The 12,182-nt window shown below is 36.9% G+C and overlaps 3 protein-coding genes across 3 annotated transcripts; all 3 read left to right on the top strand.

Moving 5' to 3' along the window:
* Positions 1 to 6,508: 6,508 nt before the first annotated feature.
* On the top strand, positions 6,509 to 7,340 carry LOC113279015 (protein trichome berefringence-like 7). Its single transcript, XM_026527730.1, has 2 exons — positions 6,509 to 6,982; positions 7,106 to 7,340. Exons 1-2 carry the CDS (start codon positions 6,537 to 6,539, stop codon positions 7,338 to 7,340), a joined length of 681 nt encoding a protein of 226 aa, XP_026383515.1. The 5' UTR covers positions 6,509 to 6,536.
* Positions 7,341 to 7,515: 175 nt separating this feature from the next.
* On the top strand, positions 7,516 to 8,287 carry LOC113279014 (protein trichome birefringence-like 2). The gene is made up of 3 exons (XM_026527728.1): positions 7,516 to 7,575; positions 7,684 to 7,842; positions 7,963 to 8,287. The coding sequence occupies exons 1-3, from the start codon at positions 7,538 to 7,540 to the stop codon at positions 8,285 to 8,287; spliced, it is 522 nt and encodes a 173-aa protein (XP_026383513.1). The 5' UTR covers positions 7,516 to 7,537.
* Positions 8,288 to 9,395: 1,108 nt separating this feature from the next.
* Positions 9,396 to 10,444, top strand: LOC113279013 (protein trichome birefringence-like 2). Its single transcript, XM_026527727.1, has 3 exons — positions 9,396 to 9,940; positions 10,012 to 10,186; positions 10,268 to 10,444. Exons 1-3 carry the CDS (start codon positions 9,396 to 9,398, stop codon positions 10,442 to 10,444), a joined length of 897 nt encoding a protein of 298 aa, XP_026383512.1.
* Positions 10,445 to 12,182: the final 1,738 nt, after the last annotated feature.

Raw genomic sequence — 12,182 nt, 5'->3', positions numbered from 1 at the left:
CTAATTAGAAAGAGACTAAAACAGTTGTTGGAGAACTTACCGGGTTCTTGAACCGTTTTTAATGGTGTTGAATACCCGAACTGTTGGTAATGGTGGAGTTCCGAAACGGTGATTACAATGAAAAACGTTCTTGACCCAAGGTACAAAAGCTTCTCATGAATCCAATGGTTTAAACAGAGCACAAAATGATCAAGAAATGAAGGTAGGCGAACCTTAGGTTTTCCTTCATAGGCTCTCAAACTGTATGAGAAGAGAAGGCGGTGACACAAACGAGAGAAGATTTTCTCTTTTTATGTGAAAGTGGAATGGTATATGAACCGACCATATAGTTCCGGAACTAGATTTAACCCATTCAGGTTCGAGTCCAAGTTCACTGTACGTGAACCGCACATGTGTGGTGGACATCTTCACGGTTTTGACTGATTATCGATTCTCAAAAGCAAATATTTTTAGCTCAATAAATTTATCCATAGGACATTTAGAGCACAAAAATGACTTTCTCAAAAAAAGAGACCTTGTGAAGAAATTGCAGTTTGAGAATGATAAAAGGAAGGTTATTATGAAGCAATGCTCCATAACAGATTTGACAAAAATATGAGAGAATAGTCAATCAGATTTTTGACAGCTTGACCCCATGAGAGAACTTCCTTCCAACTGCATTTATACTAAGATGAGTTGTGAAAAACCCGCGAGTCTGAATTTTCAAAAGTCTTACAAGACTTTAAGAGAACACAAAAAATATCCTTTTTGTGATCTTGATGCTTGACTTGCATCTCTTTATAAACAGTGTTTGGAGACGACATTTAGTACTTTGTTAGGCAACTCTCATGTGGAGAGACATCTTTACGTTTTTACTAAACAACAAAACACCATTATTCAGACATGATACATCATGGATAGACCAATGAGATGAGTCATGTTCCAAGAAGATATTCTCGGTTAGATGAGACTTATACTCCTTTTGCATCACATCCAGTTTACAACTCTCAGTGCTCCACAGGACAGGGGTAGTACACTCACTTATCAATAAATCAATGTCGACTTCAACATGAACATTATTCATCATCACATTATTTAGCCTACCAAGAGAATCATCTCAACATCAAGAGAGAGATTCTCAAGTTGCTTTTCAATCCGTGACAGTACATCAAGAAATTTTAAACCTGAAATAGGTTTAGAAAGAATCTCTTCTACATATTTTATCAAATCAGTCATGGAAGAGAATTCATAATCCCTTGGAAGAGAATTATGGAGATAACACTTTTGTTCATAGAGTCAGATTGCTACAAACACATACTTATGAGGTCTTAGTGTGTTTGCCTGCTTGATACCAATTGAAAAATCGGAAGTAAAACAACCACACCCAATAATTCGTTCGACAATCTGTATGGACTAAACTCTAATACAATTCCGAGAGCACAAACTTAAAAGCGAGACTCAATCAAGAAATATATCAAAATTTTTTTATCCCTTTTTCGATACAATCAGCAAATCGAACAGATAGAAATCTGTGAGCCTGATTGATATGAGAAATAACTTGGACGTTACCAAATACCAATGCCCAAGTGTCAATCAAATTCTATCCAACAATCAAGGTCGGATTTATCAACTGATTGAACTATGCACAACCTGTGATATTTTAATTATATAAACAAATATAATGCGGAAAAGAAATAACACAGACAACAAAAATTTTGTTAACAAGGAAACCGCAAATGCAGAAAAACCCCGGGAACTAGTCCAGATTTGAACACCACACTGTATTAGCCGCTAAAGACTATAGCCTACTACAAGTTAACTTCGGACTAGAATGTAGTTGAGCCCTAACCAAGTCTCACACCGATTGAGGTACAGTTGCGTTCTTTACGCCTCTATAACCACGCCGGATTCTGCGCACTTGATTCTTTTAGCTGATCTCACCCACAACTAAGAGTTGCTACGACCCAAAGTCGAAGACTTATAAACAAATCTGTCTCCCACAGACATGTCTATTCTTTGTTCTGTTTTTGTTCCGTCTTTGGATACAAAGATCAAGGTGAACATGAACCAACTAATAATCCGGTCTTATATTCCCAAAGAGCAAATATTAGTCACCTCATAATAACCTAACTGATTAACGGAAGAAGTTATTGCGGAATCACAAGAGTCTGAGATGAAGAACTGTTGTGATTAACTTTTATATCTTACCCATCAGAGATAAATCTCGAGTAAATCTTAGAGAATATAAAACTCAATACGATAGAACAAGTAAGATCAGAATACGCAACTACAGAGAAAATAGTTGGATCTGGCTTCACGAATGCCAAATGAAGTCTTCAAGAAATATTATTCAAAATACCAATAAAATCAGAATACGCAACAAGTAAGTTTTCCTGGTTTGGGTCTGGAATTCTGGAAGGAGAAAATATTATTCAAAATCTGTAAAGAAATTGAAACTCTTATCAAAATTGATGCTGCTACTGAAAAGTGTGAATCTAGGTATTATGCAACTGTGTTGGTTGAGATGGATTTCGCTCAGCCAATTACCAACAAAATCTGTATTGGTACAAAGTATGGTGGTTTCTTTCAGGATATTTCAATTCCCATTCTTCCTAAATACTTAATTATTGGTCTCATTAGAAGATAGAATAGAATAGACTTCTGAGTGATAGATAAGTTTTAGTCTCCATATACCTTTTGTCAATTAAGTTCCTACAAGCTCCTCAGTAGATCTTCTTCTTCAATTGGTGAACGCCGTGAACTCTAAAGCTCAACTACATATTCTATCCTAATCCGAGAAATAGCTATAAGTAAACTGGAAATCAAGTATATAGTTTTAATCAGCTAAACTTGACAGAGATAGCAACGCTTGCGAGTTCGATCGAGCAGTGCTCTAACAACATCCAACTCACCAACTTTAACTTATGCCCCCAACACAATTCTGTTCTTGAAGCTGCGACTCACATCTTGATTCATTGTCCAATAAATATAGATTCATGGAACCTCTTACTTCCCCACATAACCACTTCCCATAAGACCCTCCAAAAAGAACTCACCCCCCTAAACCCTCAAACAACTATAACGCAACTCCTTCAACTAAAAACCCTTGAAGGAGTTGGGTTATAGTTCTTCCAACATTATGCAACAATTCTTCCATCTTTATGGTTTATGCAATCCCTAGAAGTTGAGCAATCACTACAACATTATGCTTTGTTTTTTGTTACCTATGGATATCCATGAACGAATTTATATATAACTAAAGGAAACCAAATACAACACGCATAATGCAAACCCCTACACATAAGACTTCAAATTCAACTATAATCTTAATGGGTGGATCAAACATCACTTCGATTGGATCAAAATCAACACCGACGGGGAAGCGAGATGACACCCTGGAATAGCAGGAGTGGGTATCATATGCATAAACCATAAAGCTATTCCAATCTTAGTGATTGCACAACTTTTAGGGATAACCACCACTCTTATAGCTGAAACTTGGGCCATGATTATTGCATCAAAAATGGCAACAAAACGAGGATGATCAAAGGTACATTTCGAAACGAACTCGGAAAATCTTCTGAGATTTCTAATCTCAAATAAAGATCCACCTTGGTACTTAATCAATATGATTGCTGAAATCAAGCTTAAACTGCCCATATTCTACATTACACCATATGATACGTCTACAAAGAAGGAAATCAAACAACAGATGGACTGCCAAACCGAGCAGCGTAAGACAACTTACTGGGAAATCTCTAACAACAATCTGGGACCATAAAACACCTCAGTAGTTCAATTGCAATGGCTGTCTCTATGGGTACAACGTACCGACGTGTAATTTCGACCTAATCTTAATAATATACACTTCAAAAAATAAATGTTTACATGGAGTCAATATTGACTCCACAAGGTTTCTTTTCATTAATCTGTCGGCATAGGTGAATCACCATGTTAAACAGTGACTCTCCAAATATTTGTCCACTATCTCCTCCCCTTTTAACGTGAGCAAGAGAATATTAAAGCTTTAACTTTTGTAACCGTTAGATTTCTCTACATTAATTTTTGGCCATCAGATATAGGAATATTCTATAAAAGATTCTTGTCACATTTCTTTCACAAATTATCCCTAACCGTTGAATCATTAGATTTCTATTTCCTATCAACCGTGAGATCTTAAAGGAATGATATAAAGAATATTTACAAGGACTTAAGTGTAAATTGATCAAAAATCTGTATTTACGAAAATATCATTTTTATAAAAATTAAGATAAATATTTAAAAACTTCGTATCTTTCAAATTATACGTCGGGTTTTTATGAATTTTATATATTCAGAAAGCTCTTTAATTTATCTGCGCAACGAGCATAAATTGGAAAAACCTATAAAAAATTGATTGGTTTTGTTATCTTGTGCACCCATGCACAAAATAAAAGCCAATCATTGGCATTGGAAATGATAAATACCAATAAAAAAATATGAGAGACAACGTCTTTTGCATTGGAAAAATAAAATACTCATGGATTTTTTGAATTTTTCTCTATACAAGTTTACACTTTCCCTTCTCCAATGCAAAACATATTATCTCTTTCGGCAAAAATCAAAAGATAAAAGAACAATTTTTCCTAAAATGAAAGGAGAATAACATATGTTGTCGATTCTGTCGAGGCACCACCAAGTTATATGCAAAGTATGTAAAAATAACGTCGCCGATGTGCAAAACACGTGCCCATTACTTATATGTCTTTGGAGAACAAGGCATGACCCAGCACATGCCTTTGGAGTTCAAAGTTTGAAAATTCTTTTCACTCGCACAATAGAATTATTAGGTTTAAAATTCCAAAAATGCTCCACAGGTGTGAAAATGCTAGAAACAAGACTTGCAAAAATAGCCGGGCACAGCATGAAATATGGTAGGTCGCTTGTGGTTTCACACTAAACGTGGTACATGATGATATCTAGAATTTATTGGCTAATCAGTTAACACGAAATCTTGTGCCCTTTAATTGTGATTTTAAAGTAAGACTGTAAATCTCACACATGGTATTTTCTTAAGGGGTTTTTGAGTTTTCCTCCCTAAACAAATTAGTGATGTAGCTTTGTCCCTAAATTGTTAATACTACCAACTTACCCCTTAAATTAAAAGTACTCCCCAAAATGTCCTTAGTGTATATGTGTGAACCACTTATGTGTGCATTTTAATACTGAAATATCCGTTTTACCCTCCGTATATATCACCTGCGTCAGCTATAAAATCAAAACTTCGGGATGTCTTCCGATTGCCAAAACTTAATCTCTTGGTTAGAAAATGGATAATTGACATCTCATAATTTTTGATTCCTTTGAACTAATCAGAGTTGCAATTAATGGACACGTCCTTATCAAGTTACATCAAAAATTTAGCTACCACAAAAACAAAAACAAAAAACAAAAAAATCACAGAAACAAAATATCAAACACATTAAAAGCACCTAAGTTTGATCTAAGTTTACAAAACCCATCTGTTAAAAACTCAAAACCATATTACTAATCAAACAGATTGACTCTAATTAAATTAAGATTATTACTTAGTTAGGTCACGATGAGACATAAAATTACGCAGCAAACCTTCATAAATCAAAGTCTTTATAATCGATCAAAGTCTTCTTTCATTAATGTTTGAAGCATTCAATGGTTGGTCCAAAATCTTCTTCCCTGTTCTTGGTAGTTGGTAGGTTCTAAACAAATAAACAAGGTGGATGAACAGTACGGATCGAGTACATTTTGGAACAAATTCAACGTCATTGTATAGGTCTGTTCAAATTAGACGAACGGCTAGATGATAGAAGTGAGCCGTATTTATGTAATTTTAGATTATACAGTGACGGGTAAAGGGGGTACTTTAAGATCAAATATACACACAAGTGGATCAAATATATGCTGGAAGGACTTTTTGGGCAGAAGAAAGGATTTAGGGGGCAAGTTGCTAGTATTAACAATTTAGGGGACAGCTACATCACTGATTCGTTTAGTGGGGAAAACTAAAAATCCCCTTTTCTTAATCGCTAAATTCTCGGTTACGTTCATTTTGGTCCCGAATGTCCTTAGTATTCCATTAGTATTCCGACAGACGCAATTTATTCAGACGCGAGTTGAAACCACTAACCTCAACCTCAAGCGTCAAAGTTAAATCCCTATTAATCAGGTTGTCTTTCGAACTGTTTTGCTGAAGTATAGAACCGAAAAATAGTACACAATGGGAGGAAAATATGTAATTGGTTCGGGAAATGTGATTTGACTTTTGCAGAGATATCATAAGAAAAGAGTTTGTAACAAATTAAAAATTACTGACATACTTACCTGATTAAAATATCTCTCTTTTGGCATCGAATTAATGTTTCAAATTGACGTTGCACATCTTGCATTTACTGATATGCAAGAAGAGTGCTGACTGCTGAGTGCCTACTTGGAATAAGATACAAGATTCTCTCGTTCGAGAACTATTCTCTAGCTAAGCCCTGTGTAGGGTTCTCAATAGTGAGTTGTGCGAATTGAATTTGATATAGTTTTCTAAGCGAATGGAGAATCTATGGTCTAGGGAGAGATTATGTCACTTGGTAGGAGTATTGCGCTCAAGGAGAAAAGGATCATTGATGCTCTATGGATTTGGTGTCATCTTTGGAGCTTCAATACTCCTTTTTGCAGCCATTGTCTTCTTGTTCCCCCCGTCGATTATAACTCCCATGCTAAAAATCAATCTGAAGAGATTTTACACCAAATTTCCTTTTTCACGTTTGCCTGGTTATGCTAACCCTTATGGTGGTGGTTGCAATATTTTTGAAGGTGAATGGGTAAGGGTTAATGATCGAAAACCATATTATCTTCCTGGTTCATGTCCCTTTATCGAAGTACCGAGTAATTTTGATTGTTACAAGAACGGTAAACCTGATGATGCGTATCTAAAATGGCAATGGAAATGGCAGTCTCACCCAACAAATGCAGGGTTTAATAACAATGTTCCAAGGTATGTACAATCTGTCCAATACATTTGGTTTGGTTTGGTTAGGTTATGTGTGTGCTGACTTTCTTTAGTCATTCAGATAATCTCAGTCCTTAAAGAAGTTGTGATTGTTTTTCCTTCTTGTAGCGCTCTCAATGCAACTGATTTTCTTGAGAGGTTGAGAGGAAAAAAAGTAGCATTTGCAGGGGATTCTCTGAACAGAAATATGTTTGAATCTTTAGCATGTATCCTTTGGAATGCTGTTCCAGATAAGAGCCAAGTTTTCTGGTTTGGAAATGTAGAAAACAACATTAGAGAACAAACGTCAGTGAGATATGAGGCAAGTTGTAAGTTCGATTTAACTTTTATAATGAGTAGTTAAGTTGTAAGTTCGACTTTCTAATTACATATCTTCTTCTTGTTAGGACTACAACTGTACCATAGGGTTCGTGTGGTCTCCTTTTCTAGTTTGTGAAACACAAGCCAAGAGTCGAAGAATGCAGGAAAGTATACTAAAACAGGTTCCGGAGACGATGAGATTAGATATGATTGACCCGCGCGCATCTGTATTCTATCGTGATGCTGACATTGTTATATTCGATTCATGGCATTGGTGGGTAAGAAACAAAGTTCATAATAGCTGAGTGAAGCGAAGCGACGAAAGACAGAATAGAGAAGATCTTTTTTTTCCTTGTTTTTGAATGTATACCATAATTGCTTTGCAGGACAAACTATTTTCAAGAAGGCGATCATTTGTACCCAAAAATGGAAATTAGAAGCGCATATAAGAAAGCGCTCACTACTTGGAGGCGATGGGTTGACAAGAACATTAACTCAAACAAAACTCAAGTAGTTTTCAGAGGCCATTCAGTTAGTCATTTTCGGTAAGTGATGCCTAGGGCCGGAATCATTAATCGCGCATTCAACAAACTAATTTCAATTTTGTACTGTTCTTTATAGTTTTAACAGTGTCTCCGTAATCAACTCGCATTCATACTGTGCAGTAGAGATGGAAAATGCAATAGAGAGGCGGTACCGATCATGAGCAATGAAACATACAGAGAGAAGAATCCTCCACGGGTGAAAATACTAGAAGAAACATTACGACGAATGAAAACTCCTGTTATATATCTGAATGTTACTAAACAAACTTATTACCGAGCAGACGCACATCCTGCACTGTATACAAGGTTTTATAATGGAAGTATTGTTAACGAGGCGATGAAACAGGGTTGCGGACATTGGTGCTTACCTGGTGTACCGGATACATGGAATGAGTTGTTGTATATTTCTTTCTTGAAGGCTGGCAAAGGATCTTTTGCCGGGTGAATATGTAAAATAACACTAAGCGCAATGTCACATTTTAGTGAAGGGCCTCAAGTGAATCAAAATCGCCCTGACTTGTATGTACTACTTGATTGCGGCAGAAATCAGCATGATCTTTTTCTCATAGCTAATTCATTATCTGTCTCGTCTACTGAATTAAACATATGTCTAAATACTATGGAAAATGGGTCATTTGTCCAAATATTTTTAAATCACTGTTCAAATGGACGAGTAAAACATAATTTGGGTGAAATGGCCAAAAAAAAGAAAATAATAGCTTAAATTTAAAAAATAGCAAGGATGAAACTGGATACATCCTGTGTAAATTAAAAATAAGTAAAAATATTTGAAAATGGGCACGATGAAACTGGTTACATCCTGTCTATTTTTACATTTTTGTCAATTTAAACAGTATCAAAATTTAACTGTCCATTTCACCCAGGAATTGTTGATTTTGGTCTTTTTAACCAATTTTATGTAAACACTAATTGGCTCGGACATTGTTTCAGCCACTGATACACATACACCATTTGCCAGAGGCCTGATCTCATATCTGAAGTCGGTGGTTTCGAATCCGCATGATTTCATAAAAACAAACAATTTGTACACACCGACTCGGCAAAAACAAACAATGTAGAACCTATTAGTGCTGTCTGATTTAAGAGGCATTCAGATTAAATGCACTGATCATCTTAGTCCACCAAAGCGCTTTCCCCTAGTATAATGGAACGCAAAAACTGATATACGACTGACTAACCATTAATCTACTAAATTTTATTGTACAGAGATCATTAAAAAAAGATACAAACTGATAAATGCTGCTTAGTATTCGACTGAGAAAGTGTTCATCGTTCAAGAACGTAATTCTCTTTATCTGGCTATTCCTCCTACTAGGTTCATAGTCGCCGTGGTTGTCATTTATTCATTTCCTACAAAAGTTTTCATGGAAAAGCTTGGAGCCTGGGAGAACTTAGTATGTCGCAGGATAGGAATATCGCATTCGAAGAGAACAAGGTCACCAATACTTTCTGGATTTGGTTCTGTCTTAGGAGCTTCAATCGTCATTTTCACAGTTATCATTTTCTTGTTTCAATTTATCTCGCCATCGACAATGAATCCCATGCTTCAGAATAATCTTGACAGGTTCTATAAAAGATTTACTTTCTCACATTTTCCATTCAATATTAACTCTAGTAGTAGTTCTGCTGTATCTTTTGCTTCTGTTGCACCATCTTCAAATTCTTCTTTATTTAAAGAGTTAGTGAAGAACTCTACTCAAACGAACGAAACAAAAAACAAGATATATACCAATTACTCCAGTACTTTTGTTCCCGTTGGTCCTCCTAACGTTGGAGAGTCGGTGGTTAGAACCAAAGCTGCTTTTGATGTAACGTCTAGTAGTTTCCTTAGTAATAGTGGTGGATCAAATGATAGAAAGAAACAAGAAAGCAGTGATGGTTGTAATATTTTTGATGGTGAATGGGTATGGGTTGAAGACAGAGTACCATACTACCCTCCTGGTTCTTGTCCATATATCGAAGAAGGAAGTAACTATGATTGCTACAAGAATGGGAGAATTGACCAACGGTTTCTAAAATGGAAATGGCAGTGGCAATCCCAGCAAACAAACTCAGGGTACAATAACAACATCCCAAGGTACATTTTCCACCATGTGAATGCGGTTAGTTATGTGTAGACGAAACTTGAGTTCTAATATTTTGTTGCAGTATTCTTAATGCAACAGATTTCTTGGAGAGATTGAGAGGGAAAAAAGTGGCATTTGCAGGGGATTCTCTGAACCGGAATATGTTTTCATCATTAACATGTATACTTTGGAACGCCGTTGCGGGTAAGAGTAAAGTTTATTGGCTCCATGGAGGAGCTTTGTTAGTGAGATTTGAGGTAAGAATTGTTCATTAAAAGTAAAATAAGTAGTAGATTATATATGGTTTTCTAACTATATATTCATCCCTTATTATTAAGGACTACAACTGTACAATAGGATTTGTGCGGTCTCCTTTTCTAGTTTATGAAACACAGCCCCTGAATCGTATAACTCAAAAAAGCAAAATACAACCTAGGCCGGAGTCGATGAGATTGGATTTGATTGATCCATATGCATCAGCGTACTATCTGTTGGAGGAAGTACTAATAATGTAACTGTAACTGAGAAGAAGATACTTAGCTCAAAATAATGTTGCTGATGTTGCTGCACAGAGAATGTAGAGGCACGTAAACTACGCTGTCCTAAAGGAAATATCGCCTGCCACTCCTCTGAGATGCTACAGCAGTTGGCGAGTCACCTCCAGGATACAACTACAGTTAGTACCCCTCAATGTAGCATACAAAGAGGGTACCCTTAGACCTTGGCAGAACTTAAAACAGTAGAAGAGATGTTTACAGAAAAACAGAGGGAGAGTAGAAGAGATGTTTCTCTGTGGTGTGTCAAATAAGCTCAAGACTCCTCCCTTATATAGTGTTTAAGACGTTACAAACGAGAGGAAAAATGCATGCAACCAAACCATGCGTATGACAGAAATACTGGTAATGTTGGGTTAAAAACAGTGTTGTTTTTGTCAGGCTTAGAGCAGTGTGTTGTCAAGAAGCCAAGCCAAACATGTACGGACAAGAAACCCAAAACAAATACGTACAGACAAGAAATCCAGGACAAACATGTGTGCAGACAAGGAAAGCAAGACAAACACGTACAGACAAGAAAGCCAAGACAAACATGTGCAGACAAAGAAGAAGATTCTTCTACATGTGTGTAAAACACGCACCAAAAGGTTCAGCAAAAAGATAGGATCTAATGAACCCACACCCACACCCACACCCGAACCCGAGCCCGACACGACCGACCGGACGGACGGCGGCGGCGTGCGTGATTCTGTGCGAAGCACCGCGCGTACGGGAAAGGCAACCTTGCCCTAGTCTAAGCCTTCCCTCCAAGCACAAAAGTCTAATGACCCAAGGGCCATGCCCTTATAGCCAATTCTATGGTATTTATGTCTAAAACTCTTTAGATTTTAGTCAATGTGGGACTATTGTTTTATCTATTCAAAAGAAAAAACAATTAATGGGCAATAGGTCTAGGGATCAAAACATAGTAATTTTAAAGCGTTTTTTCTAACAATCCCCCACATGAATGATAAAACATATCGACGAAATACGAGAAAACATAATACATCAATATTAGGCTAAGGTGTCCCAGAGATTGAACCTTAACATAGTGAGAGGTTACCGGAACTGCTTGTTGTTTCGGTGAACACAATGTCTTGAACCGTCAACAGTGAGTGCAATTCAGAAATAACAACCACACTTTGATGTCTCAAAGAAAAAGAAAGCTGCCAAGCTCTTGCCGTTGTGCCCGTTTTGGCCGTGGGCTAAATCCCGGACTTAATGAATGTCTCTAGAGAAAAAGCTCAAATTCTCATAGGAAGCGGCCCCACTTCCAACATCCACATAGGTGAGTCCATTAAGAGTGTCCTGCCACACTCCGCTTTAAGCAAAGCCATGGAACTCATTAATATCTTGACAGATCATCCTAAAACATGCAGGCAGCACTATCATACGGTTACACCATAGGGAGGGACAAAGATAGTGCTTTCTCTCGACATCACCAAAAATTAGTTATCTCATTGAACCTTGATCTTGGAGCTCCATTCACAAGGTTGAGTGTCCTTCATGGCGATTTATTCTATGAGCTTGAGTCCCATCCCCTTCGATGTGGATCTAACTACCTCTCTAGATAACCCTTTCGTCAAAGGATCTGCAATGTTCTCTTTAGACCTTACAAAGTATATAGAGATGATGCCAGTAGAGAGTAGTTGTTTCACTGTCTTGTGTCTTCTTCGAAGATGTATCGACTTTCCGTTGTATACACTATTCTTTGCGCATC

The sequence above is a fragment of the Papaver somniferum genome, chromosome 5, assembly GCF_003573695.1.
Source record: "Papaver somniferum cultivar HN1 chromosome 5, ASM357369v1, whole genome shotgun sequence".
NCBI classification, from domain to species: Eukaryota; Viridiplantae; Streptophyta; class Magnoliopsida; order Ranunculales; family Papaveraceae; genus Papaver; species Papaver somniferum.
This window is presented reverse-complemented; position numbering and strand designations above follow the sequence as displayed.

Bases quoted from the DNA above. Each gene is read 5' to 3' on its own strand.
- LOC113279013 (XM_026527727.1), top strand. From the start codon at position 9,396: ATGAATCCCATGCTTCAGAATAATCTTGACAGGTTCTATAAAAGATTT. The intron at 9,941-10,011 runs GTACATTTTCCA...ATTTTGTTGCAG, and splicing joins TACAATAACAACATCCCAAG to TATTCTTAATGCAACAGATT. The intron at 10,187-10,267 runs GTAAGAATTGTT...CTTATTATTAAG, and splicing joins CTTTGTTAGTGAGATTTGAG to GACTACAACTGTACAATAGG.
- LOC113279014 (XM_026527728.1), top strand. From the start codon at position 7,538: ATGCTGACATTGTTATATTCGATTCATGGCATTGGTGG. The intron at 7,576-7,683 runs GTAAGAAACAAA...ATTGCTTTGCAG, and splicing joins TCGATTCATGGCATTGGTGG to GACAAACTATTTTCAAGAAG. The intron at 7,843-7,962 runs GTAAGTGATGCC...CATACTGTGCAG, and splicing joins CATTCAGTTAGTCATTTTCG to TAGAGATGGAAAATGCAATA.
- LOC113279015 (XM_026527730.1), top strand. From the start codon at position 6,537: ATGGAGAATCTATGGTCTAGGGAGAGATTATGTCACTTGGTAGGAGTA. The intron at 6,983-7,105 runs GTATGTACAATC...TCCTTCTTGTAG, and splicing joins TTTAATAACAATGTTCCAAG to CGCTCTCAATGCAACTGATT.